Raw genomic sequence first — 14,307 nt, forward strand, 5'->3', positions numbered from 1 at the left:
CGTGAATATATTTAGGATTTTGAGAATTGCTTTCTCTAAGATGACAAGAAAGCTTGGCTTCAGGATATGAATCAATCTTGTATGAGCCAATTAACCAGCAATTAAAGGACATTTTCCAGCCAATCTGCCATGAGATGTGACATTTCCAAAAATATCATATAGACAAAAATTATATACATAGTTTCCTTTCCATTTTGTCACTCTGCATCCTGTGCACTACGTGACTCCAATTAAATCTCCCTGCTCCCTCATTGGCTGTGGAACTGAGGGTGGTTTAGTTACTGCCTTGGTTGTAAGGAAGAGCAGCTGCTAAGGTACAATCCATGAAACCCGAGCATAGAAACCCGAGCATAGTATTACCTTGCTTGTCTGATGCCATCAGCCAAGCCATCTCTTTTCTCTCTTTGCAACTGAATCTCTTCGTCCTTACTCTTCTTTACCTTACCACCCCATGCATCAGGAGGGAGGAAGGACGTGCTAGCTCAAGTTCACATTGCACTTCTGTATAAAACCCAGAAAGTAGCCTCATTTAGAAACACTGACGACAACAGAAAAACGAATGCAGCTGCCTCTCTTTGACTTTGCACCCTTGGAATAAATGCCTTTCTATCCGGGAGACTGTTTTTATGAGCATCCCCAAGGGCCTTACTCCTCTCCGAGCCGTTTGATGTGCTCTGAAAACCAAAGCTTACGGATAGATGTATCCCTAGACCTGTGTGATGTTTGCATTATCATGCACCTGAGCCAACTGCAGCTAGCAGTGTCAACCTTCATTTGGTAGTTCCCTTGTGGTGTTCCATAGAAGGTTCAGTGTTGGCTTGTGGGTTTTTGTTTTGCAATAATATGAAAGAAAGTAAGCTTTAACTTTTGAGGGATATTGCTCTTTGCTTTTACTGCAGGGAGTACTGCAGGGCTGTGTCTTAATAATTGTCGTGGTTGCAGAGTTGTGTCTGCAAATATTTTTGGTCGTTGCTGGTGTTGTCACACCAAGTGGCAGACGAGATAAATAGGCCCACAATATTGCGACAGAACTGTCACTTCCTCTTAGATCTCCCGAACATATCTTTAAGTGCTGCACGGCTCATTGAAGGCAAGAACTCCTTGTTTGAAGAGAGAGAGAGAGAGAGCGCTCTATATATCAACAATTTCACAGGGACTGAAATATTAACATAGGCATTTCTGCGCTGGCAGCATAAAGGGATAGCTCTTGCTTCTTCTCTGCTGACACATTTGACAGTTAGTGTAGGTCTCTCAGGGAGGGGCACCCAAGGTGAGGAACAGTTTGCAACTTTGCATGTATGAGAAATTGTATGGGAAATTGGTTTGTTATGGATAATTATGATTTTTTTTTGGTCAAAACCTGGTATATGGCTGCCGCTGGACCGTGTATGAAATGCTAGAACACGTTTATTTTGAATTTGACACGACAAATACACTCACTCAGTGAGCGATTAAGCTATCCAGGATATTATATTATCCAGGAGCAGCAAAATATTCCTTTCTCAGCATGTGATAAGTTTGGAATGATCTGAGTGGAAGCACTTTGAATGCCTTCTGAGGAAGCTGAGGACGTAATTGAAGAACCCTGCATGCGTAATTAAAGACTGTGGAGCCGCTGCAAATGGCCCCTGGTGACCTAATAGAGAACTGAATGATAGGATGCAGAATAATTTTGAAGGAGCAATGACGATGTATGGGTAAACTCCAACCCTCGGCTGGCCGACCAATAGTATTCTTCCTCAGTCTTTATGGGTCTGGCCCATAGAGTATATATATAATAGAGACTGAACTGGCGCGAAGCTCCGCCCCCCAGCTATTCATGTCAGTGGAAGTTGCTCAGTGGCGTTTTGAAGCACCCGGAAGACTGCCGGAAGTACCGTCTGAGAACGTCTACTTCCGCATTTGACCACCAAATGTTGGTGGTCAAATGCGGAAGTGCAACCGAGCGCTCAATGTTAAAGCCCAGCTGCACGGGGTTTCCCGGTCATGAATCCACGGGTCCGCCTGTAGTCCCTCCTCCTACCACTAGGGAGGAGAGCTTCAACGTTGGAAAGCCTGCCTGCCCCCTTGGTCTGGCCCTATACAAATGGTCTCAAAATTGGAGATGATGTACATAGGCTAAATGCTTATAAAATAAATACAATTGAAATGATAAAAAAAATATGAAAAAAATAAGTTTAACATTGAGACAAATATATGATGACTTGAAGTGAAAATGCAAGGTCCCTCTTTTTGTCCCGTATTTCAGGTAAAACTTCTAAAGGCAAGTGGCGCTACATACAGCAACCGTCCAGAGTTAAAAAAAAATGTTGAAAATTCACAACAAATCATTCGTGTGTATTATCACTTTGCAAAGTTTGCAACTGTGCACAGTAGGCCCAAGTGGGCATAAACATTCATATCCTTTGAGTTGGTACTTGGTACGAATTATTATTGAAGTCCAATACTTTTTTTTCTCATAAAAAAGGACCTCTATCCTTCTTTATACTCTATGGTTGGTTAGAGCTTTCTGTGAATCAGATGATTCCCTCAGATGATTCAGTCTTGCTTTGTCTTTATTTAATATCTCTCTCTCTCTCTCTCTCTCTCTCTCTCTCTCTCTCTCTCTCTGGTAATTTTAAACTAAATTGCAGGTGTCGTGACATCACCCCTCATTGATGAGCACAAAGACGAGCAACATTTTCAATTGGTCGAAGTTACTAGATACGTTAATAGCACAGCAAGCGCAGCTGGTAGTATATAACTGGCTTGAGTAATGCAAGAGGCTATAAGCAGAAGTGAAAATACATAGAACTTTGCAAAAGGTTCTCTTAAACACAATTTAGCTTGGTTATATTTCTTCTCACTAAAATCCATGTAGTCCAGTAGTACTATGGCAGACTTCCTCTGGGTAACTAAATAAATAAAACATACAGTGGAATTGTGTACAGGTAGAGTCAATTTTCCAAACGTAATGCAAACGTATATATTTCTCTTGGGGGGGACTGGGGGGATTAGTCTTTCCCATTTGTAAGTGGCCAAGAGGTCAGATATACAGGGAGTACAGAAGGGACGATAATGGTTTAATTAACATTTGGATCTACAGTTGTACTAGAAACCCTAGCCTGGTGAACTTCTCCCCCTTGAAAACATTTTTCATTCAAGAGGGAGGGGTTTACCAGGCTATGGTAACCCGCCCTCTTGTTTCACATTTGTCTTACTTTTCCATCATTCTCCATTTACTCCTTCCACTTCCTGGCACCAAACATTGCTGTGCAGGCACCTGCAATTATCTATTATTACAATGGGACTGGAGAAACTGATCTTTTACACAATTTAAGTGGTAAAAATGTCAATCAGATATATAGTATAACATAATTTTGCATTTTTGTGACAGGCCTAAACATTTCCCCCTTCCTCCCCACACACAGGAACAGTTTTGACGTGGGTTTTGACATATAATAATTTTGGAAATATTAAAAGTTTGTGAAAACATTTCACAAGATCAGTATCGGACCTATCGGTATCGGCCGATCATGAGAAAAACAATCTGATCGCTATCGGTCCCAAAAAACCTGATCGGAGCATCCCTATTATTTTTCATTGGCAGAATTCTTTAAATCCAGTCAAAAGGTAATGATCTGTGAAAAAAAACTGCACATTTAAAAGACAAATTGTGCACAGAGGTTTGGAGAAATCAGTCCCTCGGCTGGTTAACAGAAATCTGGAGATGTCGGCTACCACTAGTGACAGAATGGTTAAGAAGGAGGAATGTCTTTCCCCCTTCTGTTTCCAGTAGCGATACTGCTGCGGAACCGTACGTGAACTGTAACCAGAATGAGCTGGATTCCTGAGTCTGGATGGAGGAAGAGCATGCATCCAGAGTTACTCCTAATGAAATACATTAGTTCACTAGCTGTTGCTTCAAATAGGCCTCCACCTGAGTTGAATGGAGTTAGGATATTGCCTCATGCCCCATAGAGGCAGTGGCACATGGTGGCACAGAGAGGACATACAAACTCACACACCTCTAAAACATTGGTTTGGGTGATGTATGTATACAGTATAGGCAGTAGAACTTCATTCAGGCTTTTTGTAACTTGTTGTAGAGATATAATATTGGCTAGTATGGTTTGCGTAAGCTCAATGGATTCAGACAATTCTCGTTATGATAAGACCCCCTGTTACCCTGTGGCTTGCGGTTTTGCATTTGTTTTTTGCATTTGTCTGTGAACACCCAGAACATCTCCAATAGTGTGGTTTTAAAATAGCAGCCCAATACAACATGTTAGCTTGTAGATCGCCCATTTAACATTTTCGTCATACAATGACTAAGTGAGGCTTAGTGGTCAAGCTTTGTATGAGGTCATCCAATTCAGTCGCTTTAATATCTCTCACCTAAAAGAATTGACTGTGTTGTACATCAGTGTAGATACACCGTACAACGGTACAACTATAGGCTGTGTTGTGTTTTTTGTCTTGAATTGCATACACTCTGTCCAGGTACACATAACTGTTCCCTCACTGCGATGCTCAAACCCCAAGATTCATGGGATGTGCTTGGAGAGGAGGATACTAACTGATTGCTTGTTCATTCATGCATGGGCACATGATGTCTCCTTTACTTGGCCAAGCTAGACACAGTGAGGGCCAGCTGCCATAGACATGGCATGGGAGCTACAGCTTCAAACACATCACAATTGTTCCTTAATACTCCTTTTAGCTGTTTTCAAAATGGGATTTTGTATGGTCCTGTTAATGTGAACCTTTTAATTTTGAATAGATGCATGCAACATTGTCACTCAGTCCATCATGAGGGGATTAATAAGGCTAGGTCATTTTATATCTGATGGTGGTTATTTGCAGAACACATTACTTTCCTCTATAGGCACATGTTCCTGTTGCATTCTCCCAACAGCTCTGAAAACATCCTGAATGTTGAGCATATGGCCGTCAGTGTACTGGGTACACTATCATACAGTACAGTACAGAGTACACCCTATGATAATGATGATGATAATGAATTGTATAGCGCAGAACAACAGAGCAAAATCAGAAAGCACTTTAAGACGATAACATGCAGAACGGTTAAGAAAAACACTGGAATACTATAGATGTAGGTTTTCAAAAGCGACTTAAACAAAGGTGCTAGGGATTAGAAAAATATCTGAGAATCTTAATTTCCCTCAATGTCTAACAAAAATCTACATTTTGCTGATATATGGAAAGAATACAAAAGGCATATTTCAGGAGTTGACACTAAGGTCTCATAGGCGCTAGCCTGTTGGGCAAGTACAGGTCATGTCCTACTTGTCCACAGGCCTGAACATGGCCTGTGGACTTGCCCAAAAAGTATATTGTCCATTATAAGATTATAGGTCAAATTTGAATTACTGTTCAATGTAACACTTACTGGAGCTGGGAGATTAAAACATGTCCTACCTCATTTATTTATGCCAAATTCCCACATAGCTATGAATATGATTATGGGTTCACACTTGTTATTTTATAATTTTAAGTGTTACTGTAGAAACAGTGACAACAGCACATTATAGGTACACAGTGTCAGTGCTCTTATTTTACATTCCACATGACAGACCAGAAGACGGCGCGCTCTGGCCACATTCAGGTGTTGTGTTTATAGACGGTTGCGACTGCTCTCAAATGAGCACTTGCCCGGCCGGGTAACCTGAAAGCAAACCCCACCTGGCCGAAAGTTTCATTTACCTGCCAGGAGCAGGTGAGCAACCCTTGGTGTCAACGCCTGTATATATTTGACCATTTACGATACAGTGCCAAGCTATGGCATGAAATGAAAGGAGCAATGTCTGTCACATCAGATGCAAAAGCAGAGATGTTTCTGTGGCTATACTAAGGCGGCAATTCATCGATTAACTATTACCAAATATGCAAAAACGTAGACAATCAATTAGGCCCTAGTTTGGTGTAGGTGATAGTAACGTGGTTACTATCATGTTCTTTGAATCTGATAATCGTTTTAGACTAAAATCTCTTGCTCATCTGATCTGACGTTCACAGCCTCGAGCCCAGGACCAACTTTCCCCACCTAGATATCTAGGGGTGAGGTTTGGAGTGGGTGGGGTGCAATAGGTACACTCTCTATGTCAGCCAGGAAACACTACCCAGAAAGGGTGTATACTAGGCATTCTGAGCAGGTGTTACCCACGCATTCAATCACTGAGAGAGTGAAACTCGTCTGCTTATTTAGCCAAATCATGAATGTTTTTAATGGACATGTTAGTCAGGGCTGACTGAACATGTTCAGGCAGTCGAGAACAAAGGGAGTCTACCAGCGCGCCTCAGCCTAATATGGCTAGTCCGGTGCGACACAGGAGCAGGGACAACAGTTGCAGAAGGCATAGATACTGGAGCAGCTCGGACAGTTAAATCATTTTACTCAGGTGCTAGTATAACAAGAAATGACTATGTTCAGGCAGTTATTACTAGGATCAGTTCTCTGAAGATGATACTGTCACCTAAAAAGTGCTAGCGTGTGACCTGAGACCAGGCAGAGTTCTTGTCAGGCATGGGATTCAGTCAACTGAAACACTTGCAAGAGATAAGTCTGTATTACAGACTCTGTAATGTGGTGTACTTTCCAGTTATGGGGGATCTGCAATCGTATACTCAATCTTATAGGCTACTATCTTAACTCATACTCTGGCCATGGTGGAGCTGTTGATCAAAATGATGATGTAACGTAGTAGCATTTGATGCTGTCTGCACCGACATCCCTCAGTGCAAAATTAGTCTCGGCTGGGAGCAGTGTGTTGCTCCCAAAGCTCCAGCAGTATCTGCGAGATTGTGTTAATCCACATCATCTGAGAGTAAATGGAATTACCCGAGACCGACGGGGAAACCAATGTAGTGTTTGTGGAGACGAACATTCAACATCACACTTCACAACTTACTGGTGCAGCCAAAACATGTAACATCACAGTGACAGCAAATATACTGTAGGCATGGGACTATATGAAAATGTCATGCCATAATTATTTAATGTAGTCGGGAAGTAAAACATTTTTAAGCAATTATTTTTTTATAGGTTCATAGTACAGTTTTTTCTGAACATACTTAAAAAATCACGGTGCAACTCCGTGTGGGGGTCCCCGGAACAGGAACGAGCCCTGGATGCCGGCCCAGTTCCGGCGAGCCACCCCGCGTCCGAAACAGTCGAGAAATGACAGTTACCGTGTGGGGGTCCCCGGGGGTCCCCGGAACATCCAGACCCCCAGAAACGCGCCCAGGGGGTCGGGCCGGTTCCGAGTCCGAGACGGTTGAGAAATGACAGTTTGGCTGCACAACAGTGACACTTGGTGATGGAACCAACCAAACGCTATTTTCGTGCTCGGACACAGTCAGTCTCTGCCAGTCATCAAATTATTGCCTTCGGAATGCGACAAAAACACAAAATCTCCATGAATTCAAGGAGTGAACTACTCCTGCACTGCAGGAATCAATTCTGAAATTCAATTTAGGGTGCTTGATTTGAGTTGCAGCTGAGGGTTCTAGGTGCAGTGCAGAGCACACATTGTAAATGTTACTAAAAGAGTTGATCATGTAATTGTGGGAAGCCAAAATCGTGATCACTATTCAAATTTGATGAATTGTGCGGCTACAGCGAGGACTGCAGAATGAATGTACAAAATGTAAATAAAATAAGGATAAAACAAAAATAGAACATTTATGCAATTTGTTCTTCAAATGTAATAAAGGTAAACTGGTATTGGGGCAGTAGTCAAAGTGTACTATAGAGGTTATGCACATGCATAAATGAGTGGCAAAGTGAGTTTAACATCATTTAATGCAATCAGATAGGACTTTTCTGTGTGGATGTATGGGCTGTCAAGGTCAGAAAGTCGTTTTTTGCAACACAGTAGGCGTTCCCGCATAACTTCCGGGTATGATCGATGATGATGTCACGCGCATACCCTCTATTTAAACCCATTTTAATGATGTATAAGTCCACTCCCTGGACATGATGCCAGTATGTCTCAGGGACATACACCCAATCCAACCATTGATGCATTGCTGTCAGAGTGCCAAGCAGGTAAACATGTGGCCAATATAAATACCTCTTGTTGTGACTGGTTTCATTTTAAACAATAACAGACTACATTCATGTCTTGTAACGTATATAGTGGCAGTGAATCTGAAATCCTGTGGCATCCACAGTGGGCACCGAAGAACAAAAATATTGATGCATCTGCTACCCAATGTGTCTGGCTAAGAAAAAAAGCCAACTGAAACGTTGAGGTTGTCCTTATAAGCACTCATGCGCAATTGCGCTTGGATGCTACCTTTTGTAGTGGATGGGGATCAAGAGCATTGTGCTTACTGTGATGTTTTCGTTCCTACAACTTGGCACAAATCTATTAATGCATTAATGAATGCCTAATTATTTTCATTACTTTTAACTTCAAGCTGATGTGTCATAACAAAGCAGCTGTTTTTAAGTGTGTTTAGAAACTATGTCAGTCACCCAGCTTGGCTCAGCATGGCATCACAAATAGGCTTCTTTAGGGGCTGATTGTCCCAGCTGTGGCTTCCTGAGGGGGAAGTTGACTGTACTCAAATAGTCATGCAAATACTGTATCTGCTATCTGGCGAGGTTTAAGGACAGAGACTTCATGCGGCCATGAAGGTGGGGCTCCATGCAGAGACCTGACTCCAGATGGGTGGACTATCAAAACCTAACCTATTAGTCCAGTACATTTTGGGTGAGACTGGTCAGTTTATCTACTGTACTCTTAAGTTGTCAGTCACTTCTGTAGAAATCTGGGAACCCTGGCATCTGCTAAACAAAGGAAAATCAGCACCCTCTTTTCCTAGTCTGTCTCGAGAGACTACTTCTGCAGGTAACCAACCACCATTTCATGGTACCCTCCGCCATCCATTTGAAATGTAGGAAGTGGATGATAAAGTTTGTTTTCTGCCCTGTCTGTTTGCTCATGCAAGTCTGTCGAGTCTCCGGTCTCCAATTATCACTTCACCAGTCATGATCTCATCTCTAATGAAATGTGTGTTCATCAGCTTTGTCTGTGAAGAAACAACTTGTTAATTAAGAGCTGCTATGTCCCATCATCACTCAAGAAAAGCGGTCTCAAGTCTAAAACACATGAGGGGTGCTAATTAACATTTATTTCGGTATTATTTCACACCTTATTTTCACTTCCTATGGATGCAGTTATTGACATAATTGCTTATTTTTGCAGCCTAGACTCTACACAGTATATAGGCTCAGTATAGCCTAGGCCTCAGTCAATGTCTTCCTCCCACTTTTATCAACTCATTGACCCATGTTTTGGCTCAGGCTATTATAATAATGGAGAACACTTATACATTGTGGGAGATTACTATGGTATTTCTGAAAAGTATACACAACCATGTGCCTATATATAAGCACAAGAGCTCCCTGTTTGAAATGTGTATATACCATGATGCCTCATCTGTTTCCCCTCCCAAAACAGCCACGTCCCCCTCCTATACGAGCTGTGGTCCACTTATATAACATTTTATAGTTGGTTTTACTGGCTTTACATGCATGCCTCTGAAAAACACAAACACTACTTAAAGAGAACACAAGAAAAGAAATAGCCTGTGTGTTGTTTTCTATACTCTGCTCTGAATTGTTTTAACAGTGTCCACATCATGATACACTGTTCTGGTCCATGATTGTCTTTGCTTCATCATTATCCTAAATCACTCTGGATTATGATGTTGATCCTCTCACTAAAGATGAATGCACTCAGTAAAGCTTTTTGGATAAATTATTTGGATAACATTGTTGGAGTTGCTCTCCATAATCTGCTGCAGAGAAATAAGTTTATAACTGGTATTGCATGGATTGAACAATGTGTTTTTCTGGCAAGTTGCTAGGGTGCATTTACTGGCTGCACTAACAGCGTATTCCTATCCAGCGTTACTAATACAATAATACTATCGGCCTATCTTTGCAGTAGCAATTTTTGTATTGACCTGTAATTTCTTTTGAACTGTACCCATTCTACAAACTGTGAATACAAATATCAATCAATCAATCAATCAATCGTCATAATATGCTATTTTAGTGTCTAATCAGTTGAGTAAACAATTAATTCGTGTTCAGGTTAATTGATCTCGCTATACCCTTTTTGTAATTTGTACTATCATGGATACCATGGGAATAGCAGATATTATCAGGTTTATACATTTTAGTATATTGTTGTAAAATATTTAGTATTGTCCGACCAAGCCTCACATCATGTTGTAGATGCAACAGTGACTCAGAGTCTACAACAGCAGTGGCTAGGAGGATGTCATCTGCTAACATAAAAGCCCAGCTCATAAAAGTTGCCTGCAGTAAAAATGACCTAAATAAAACACAGCCTAAAATAAACCCCTCCCAGGCCCAGGGTTCACATAACCTTCCCCAAAATGGAGTACAGGGAAGGCTTTCAAATACTGTTGGCATTGTGGGGAGAGAAACCCTGACCTGGGTGATGTTTCCGTTTTAAACACAGGAGTTGAAACATGCGGTTTGAATGACTTTTACACAAGAAGTCATAAAACATCCTGAGTGCATACATTTTTAGTAGTACTGGCTGGTCCCAGTGGAAAATGAACCCTTAACCCTGGCAGTAAAGAGTGCTACAGGTTGTAGTCCTAAAAAGGGCAGAATGAGTTTGCTATGGTTTTCAGTGCCTTATTTATTTATTTATTTTACCATCTTGGGTTTTTTGATTAAATAGTCTTCACATTGTGACATAAATTATACCCGTAGATATCTCAACTGTGAATATTAAAATCTGCAAACTTTGGAAGACAATCAGGAATGGAATATGAAAAATTGGACAGATCAGTTTGGTTTAATGACTAGAGTAGAGATACTGTGTACTGATTTGCATGATGTTTGGACACAATCTGTAGGAGTAATATACAAAATGTGTTTTGCAAAAATCGGCCTCCTGGTGGCGCTATAACAGGCCCCTTGAGCAACTCTCTTATTTTTACTGATTAGACTATCACAATATTCACTCCTATGCAGTAATTGTGTTTTTACAATGAATGCTAGATTTGTACAGCCTAACACTAATCAACTTTATTTCCTGTACTGCTTGTTGCGACTTGTAAGCATGTATCTTCATGATGGACATTTCACTATGTTTTTGGTTTGGCAGAAAAAAACCAGAACAAGAAATAGGATTTCATTGTTTCCCTTCTGGCTTTAACTAATTTTATTATTATTAAATGCATGATAAAACAGAGCATTTTGCTTGTAGTGTGGATGACTTTTCACAGGACTGTATTGTTTTTTATCCGCATTGTCTTTTTACACCATGCTGTGCTAACCATCTGCCAGTACTGCAGTGCCATGAAAGTCCTTAAAAAGTCATTACTGTATTCATAATTATCGTCTCACTCCCTTCAGGGATAAAGAGGTTATTAGAAAGCGAGTACTGTAGATAAGGACAATACAAATGGTGTAGTATAGTTTCTATTGTGTTACATGTTGTGTCTGTGTCATGTACAGTATGTATGTTGTCAATTCATGGGTATATCTTTACTCTGCAGCATCTGCCACTTAAGACATTACAGTTACAGACCATAATTGTACTTTTTTGGAGCTATGTACTGTATATAAATGACTAGGGTTGTTATACAGTAATGGGGATGTAGCTGTATAAAAATATATAAATAAGAATAAGAATACAGACACTACAGACATTTTTTATTTAAAAAAATAAGTAATTTTTCATTTTTACTCTGCTAAATCAAAATGCTGCCAGAACGTACTGGCAGTAATACACTAGCAAGGAAACATGTTCTCTGTCATTGAGAACAAGGTCAAGGTGACAGAGAATCTAATTGATGCTCAACCTGGCCCCGCTGTGTCCCCTGGGATTTCATACAGGAGCAATGCGCACGCACGCGCACACAATTAGATCTACCTCTTGGGAGCAATTTGCTGCATTCCCAATAACTCTCGTGTAGTTTGACGCCGTGAATAAATTCAATCATAATTTATTCCTTTTAGCAGAGTATCTCTTAGGAGAATTTTTCAAAGAAAACTAAATTAAAACTGGAAAGAGAAAGTTTAGATTATACCATATAATATGCAATATGTCCTAGAGCGTTTAAAAAAAAGAAACCAACATTTAACAGCAGCCAATATCGGAACAATACACAATAGGCATAACAAATCTACCCGAATCAATGTCTTGAATTAATGTACAAATGATTCTGAATAGAAATATGTAGACGTTTTTGTTTGTTTGCTTTCCTTCAAACCTTAGTCTAAGTCAACTTCCTTTTATGCACAGGCAGAGAATCTCATCTCTACACTAGACCTGAGAAGCCGACTGACAAGCTAGAGTTGACTGCATGAAGAGGTGGAGTCAGGGGACCACGGTCCTGCATTAGACCCCTCCCACTGACACACCCATCCACCACAGATATGGTGAGTTTGCTGCTGTTTGCAGATAAACATTTGCTGATGTTTATCTGTGTGCTTCCCCTTTCAGTAAAACATTTTTTTTATCTGACACATGCAAGGCTGAGTCTAGCCATTATTTCTGTCATTGAGCAATTTATTTTACACCTTAATTAACACTAATAATTTTGGTTTTATATTGATCACTGGTCATTATTTTTAGACAAATTGTATTCTGTTCTGTTCCATTGCATTTCTTATGTTATGTGAATAAATTATATTTCTTTCTTTCTATATTTCTTGTTAAGTAAAGGCCTATTCATACTCCAATTTTAGTTGATAAGGTGACAAAACAAGAAAGATGTGTTTGGGTGAGCGGTGAGTTGCTTACCACTGCGGCGTGACGTCATGTTGTAGTTTTCAGTGGTCACCTTATGAATAGGCCTTAACACATGCTTTAATCCAGTCAAAATTGAATACTGTATACTTCCATATTGTTTTATAAATGATGTTTTTCGTTGATAGAAATCCTTTGAGTGTCTTTTATCGCTACTCTAACCATGGTATCGATGATCTGCCTTGATACCAAGTAGTAACTGTGTTCCAGTGCAATACAGGCTGGTTTGTCAGGCTGTACCTAATGTCTGTATCTGCACTCCCACTATTCTAATCTTGCATTTAGATCTTGTTAATGTTGTGTGTACGTGAGTGTTATGGCTATTGATGTTGCCCACACTCACTACTACAGATCTAGTGAATGCCCCCCAGCAGTGCGGCAGGAGATTAGCTAGGTCGTGATGGATGACCCTCGCAGCTCCAGCACAAGCTCCCAAGACTCTGGCCTATGAATTATTAAAGCGCCATCATAAATAACTCACCGTAATGAGAGGTGCTTACACGCTGTAGGCAGAGAGAGGGAGAGAGAGGAAGGGTACAGCCAGAGTAACTGTATTTGGTTGCACACAGGTGTCGCTCACTGAAAATTGCTGATCTACAAGCTCACAAATGCGTCGTGAGCTTGTCAGCTATTTTCAATGTGCGACACAGTGGTGCGCATCTTCCGTAAATATAAATCACGCATTAAGAAGGAAAGGAAGTAGAAGACAGAAAAGATTGAGAGAGAGCAAGAGAGGGAGATAGCTGTTTGACCTTGACTGAAAGCCTCACATGACGCTTGGCTAGGCATACACGGTCAGGCTTGAGAAAACAGGCACAGAGCCAATATTGCATGTCAGCTTTTTTCTTTTTTTTTTACCCCCACCCCTTGGAGAGATGGGCTTTGTCCTTAAGTACATGTCATAAATGTTAATGCCGAATAGTGCTGTAGTGCAGCCTGCATGTGGGACACTGCCCCCCTTTTCCACCGGGGTTGAACCAGTTCCGTTCTTTTCTCCCCGCCTAATTTTGAACCAAATTAATTTGTTCAGATCCCTAAAAGTTGGTTCGAAACTGTAAACAAACAATACTTCTTTTTCTTGCCCTGACGTGGGAACCAATGTGGATGTGTCACTATTCAGGTTGGAAGATGTGATATAAACCATCATTCAAAATAAAGAACTGTCTAGAACCAAAGTAATTTTGGTGGAAAAGAAAGGGGCTTTCGATTGGCACCAGCACAGGTCGCTTCAGGTGTTGCTGTCATTATGCAGTGTAGGATAAGTGTTTTCAGTCTGACACATAGCACGCAACACCAGAAGCCAGCGTGTCCCATGTTTCTGCAGAGCGGAGGAAGTTGAGGAAATACAGCAACAAGCTTTGTGCCAAATTAACAATGTGCCATTGAAGATCAAATAAACTGGCTTTGTGGTTGCAGTTGTGAGTCGACAGCAGGGCAGTTTTCAGTCAGGACTCAAGTTGCTCCCCAATCATAGCAGGACCCTTAACCTTAAGTGAAC

The 14,307-nt window shown here is 40.9% G+C and overlaps 1 protein-coding gene across 4 annotated transcripts in view; it reads left to right on the top strand.

Moving 5' to 3' along the window:
• The window catches only part of LOC306934037 (spermatid perinuclear RNA-binding protein-like), a 53,472-nt gene that overhangs the window by 1,999 nt on the left and 37,166 nt on the right, over nt 1-14,307 (top strand). For all 4 annotated transcript variants that reach the window (XM_079516463.1, XM_079516465.1, XM_079516464.1 and 1 more), the window contains exon 2: nt 12,303-12,439. In XM_079516463.1, coding sequence (XP_079372589.1) covers nt 12,437-12,439 — 3 coding nt within the window. In that variant the 5' untranslated portion in view covers nt 12,303-12,436. The remainder of the gene's footprint in view (nt 1-12,302; nt 12,440-14,307) is intronic.

This window comes from Electrona antarctica (genome assembly GCF_951216825.1).
Source record: "Electrona antarctica genome assembly, chromosome: 12".
Classification (NCBI taxonomy): domain Eukaryota; kingdom Metazoa; phylum Chordata; class Actinopteri; order Myctophiformes; family Myctophidae; genus Electrona; species Electrona antarctica.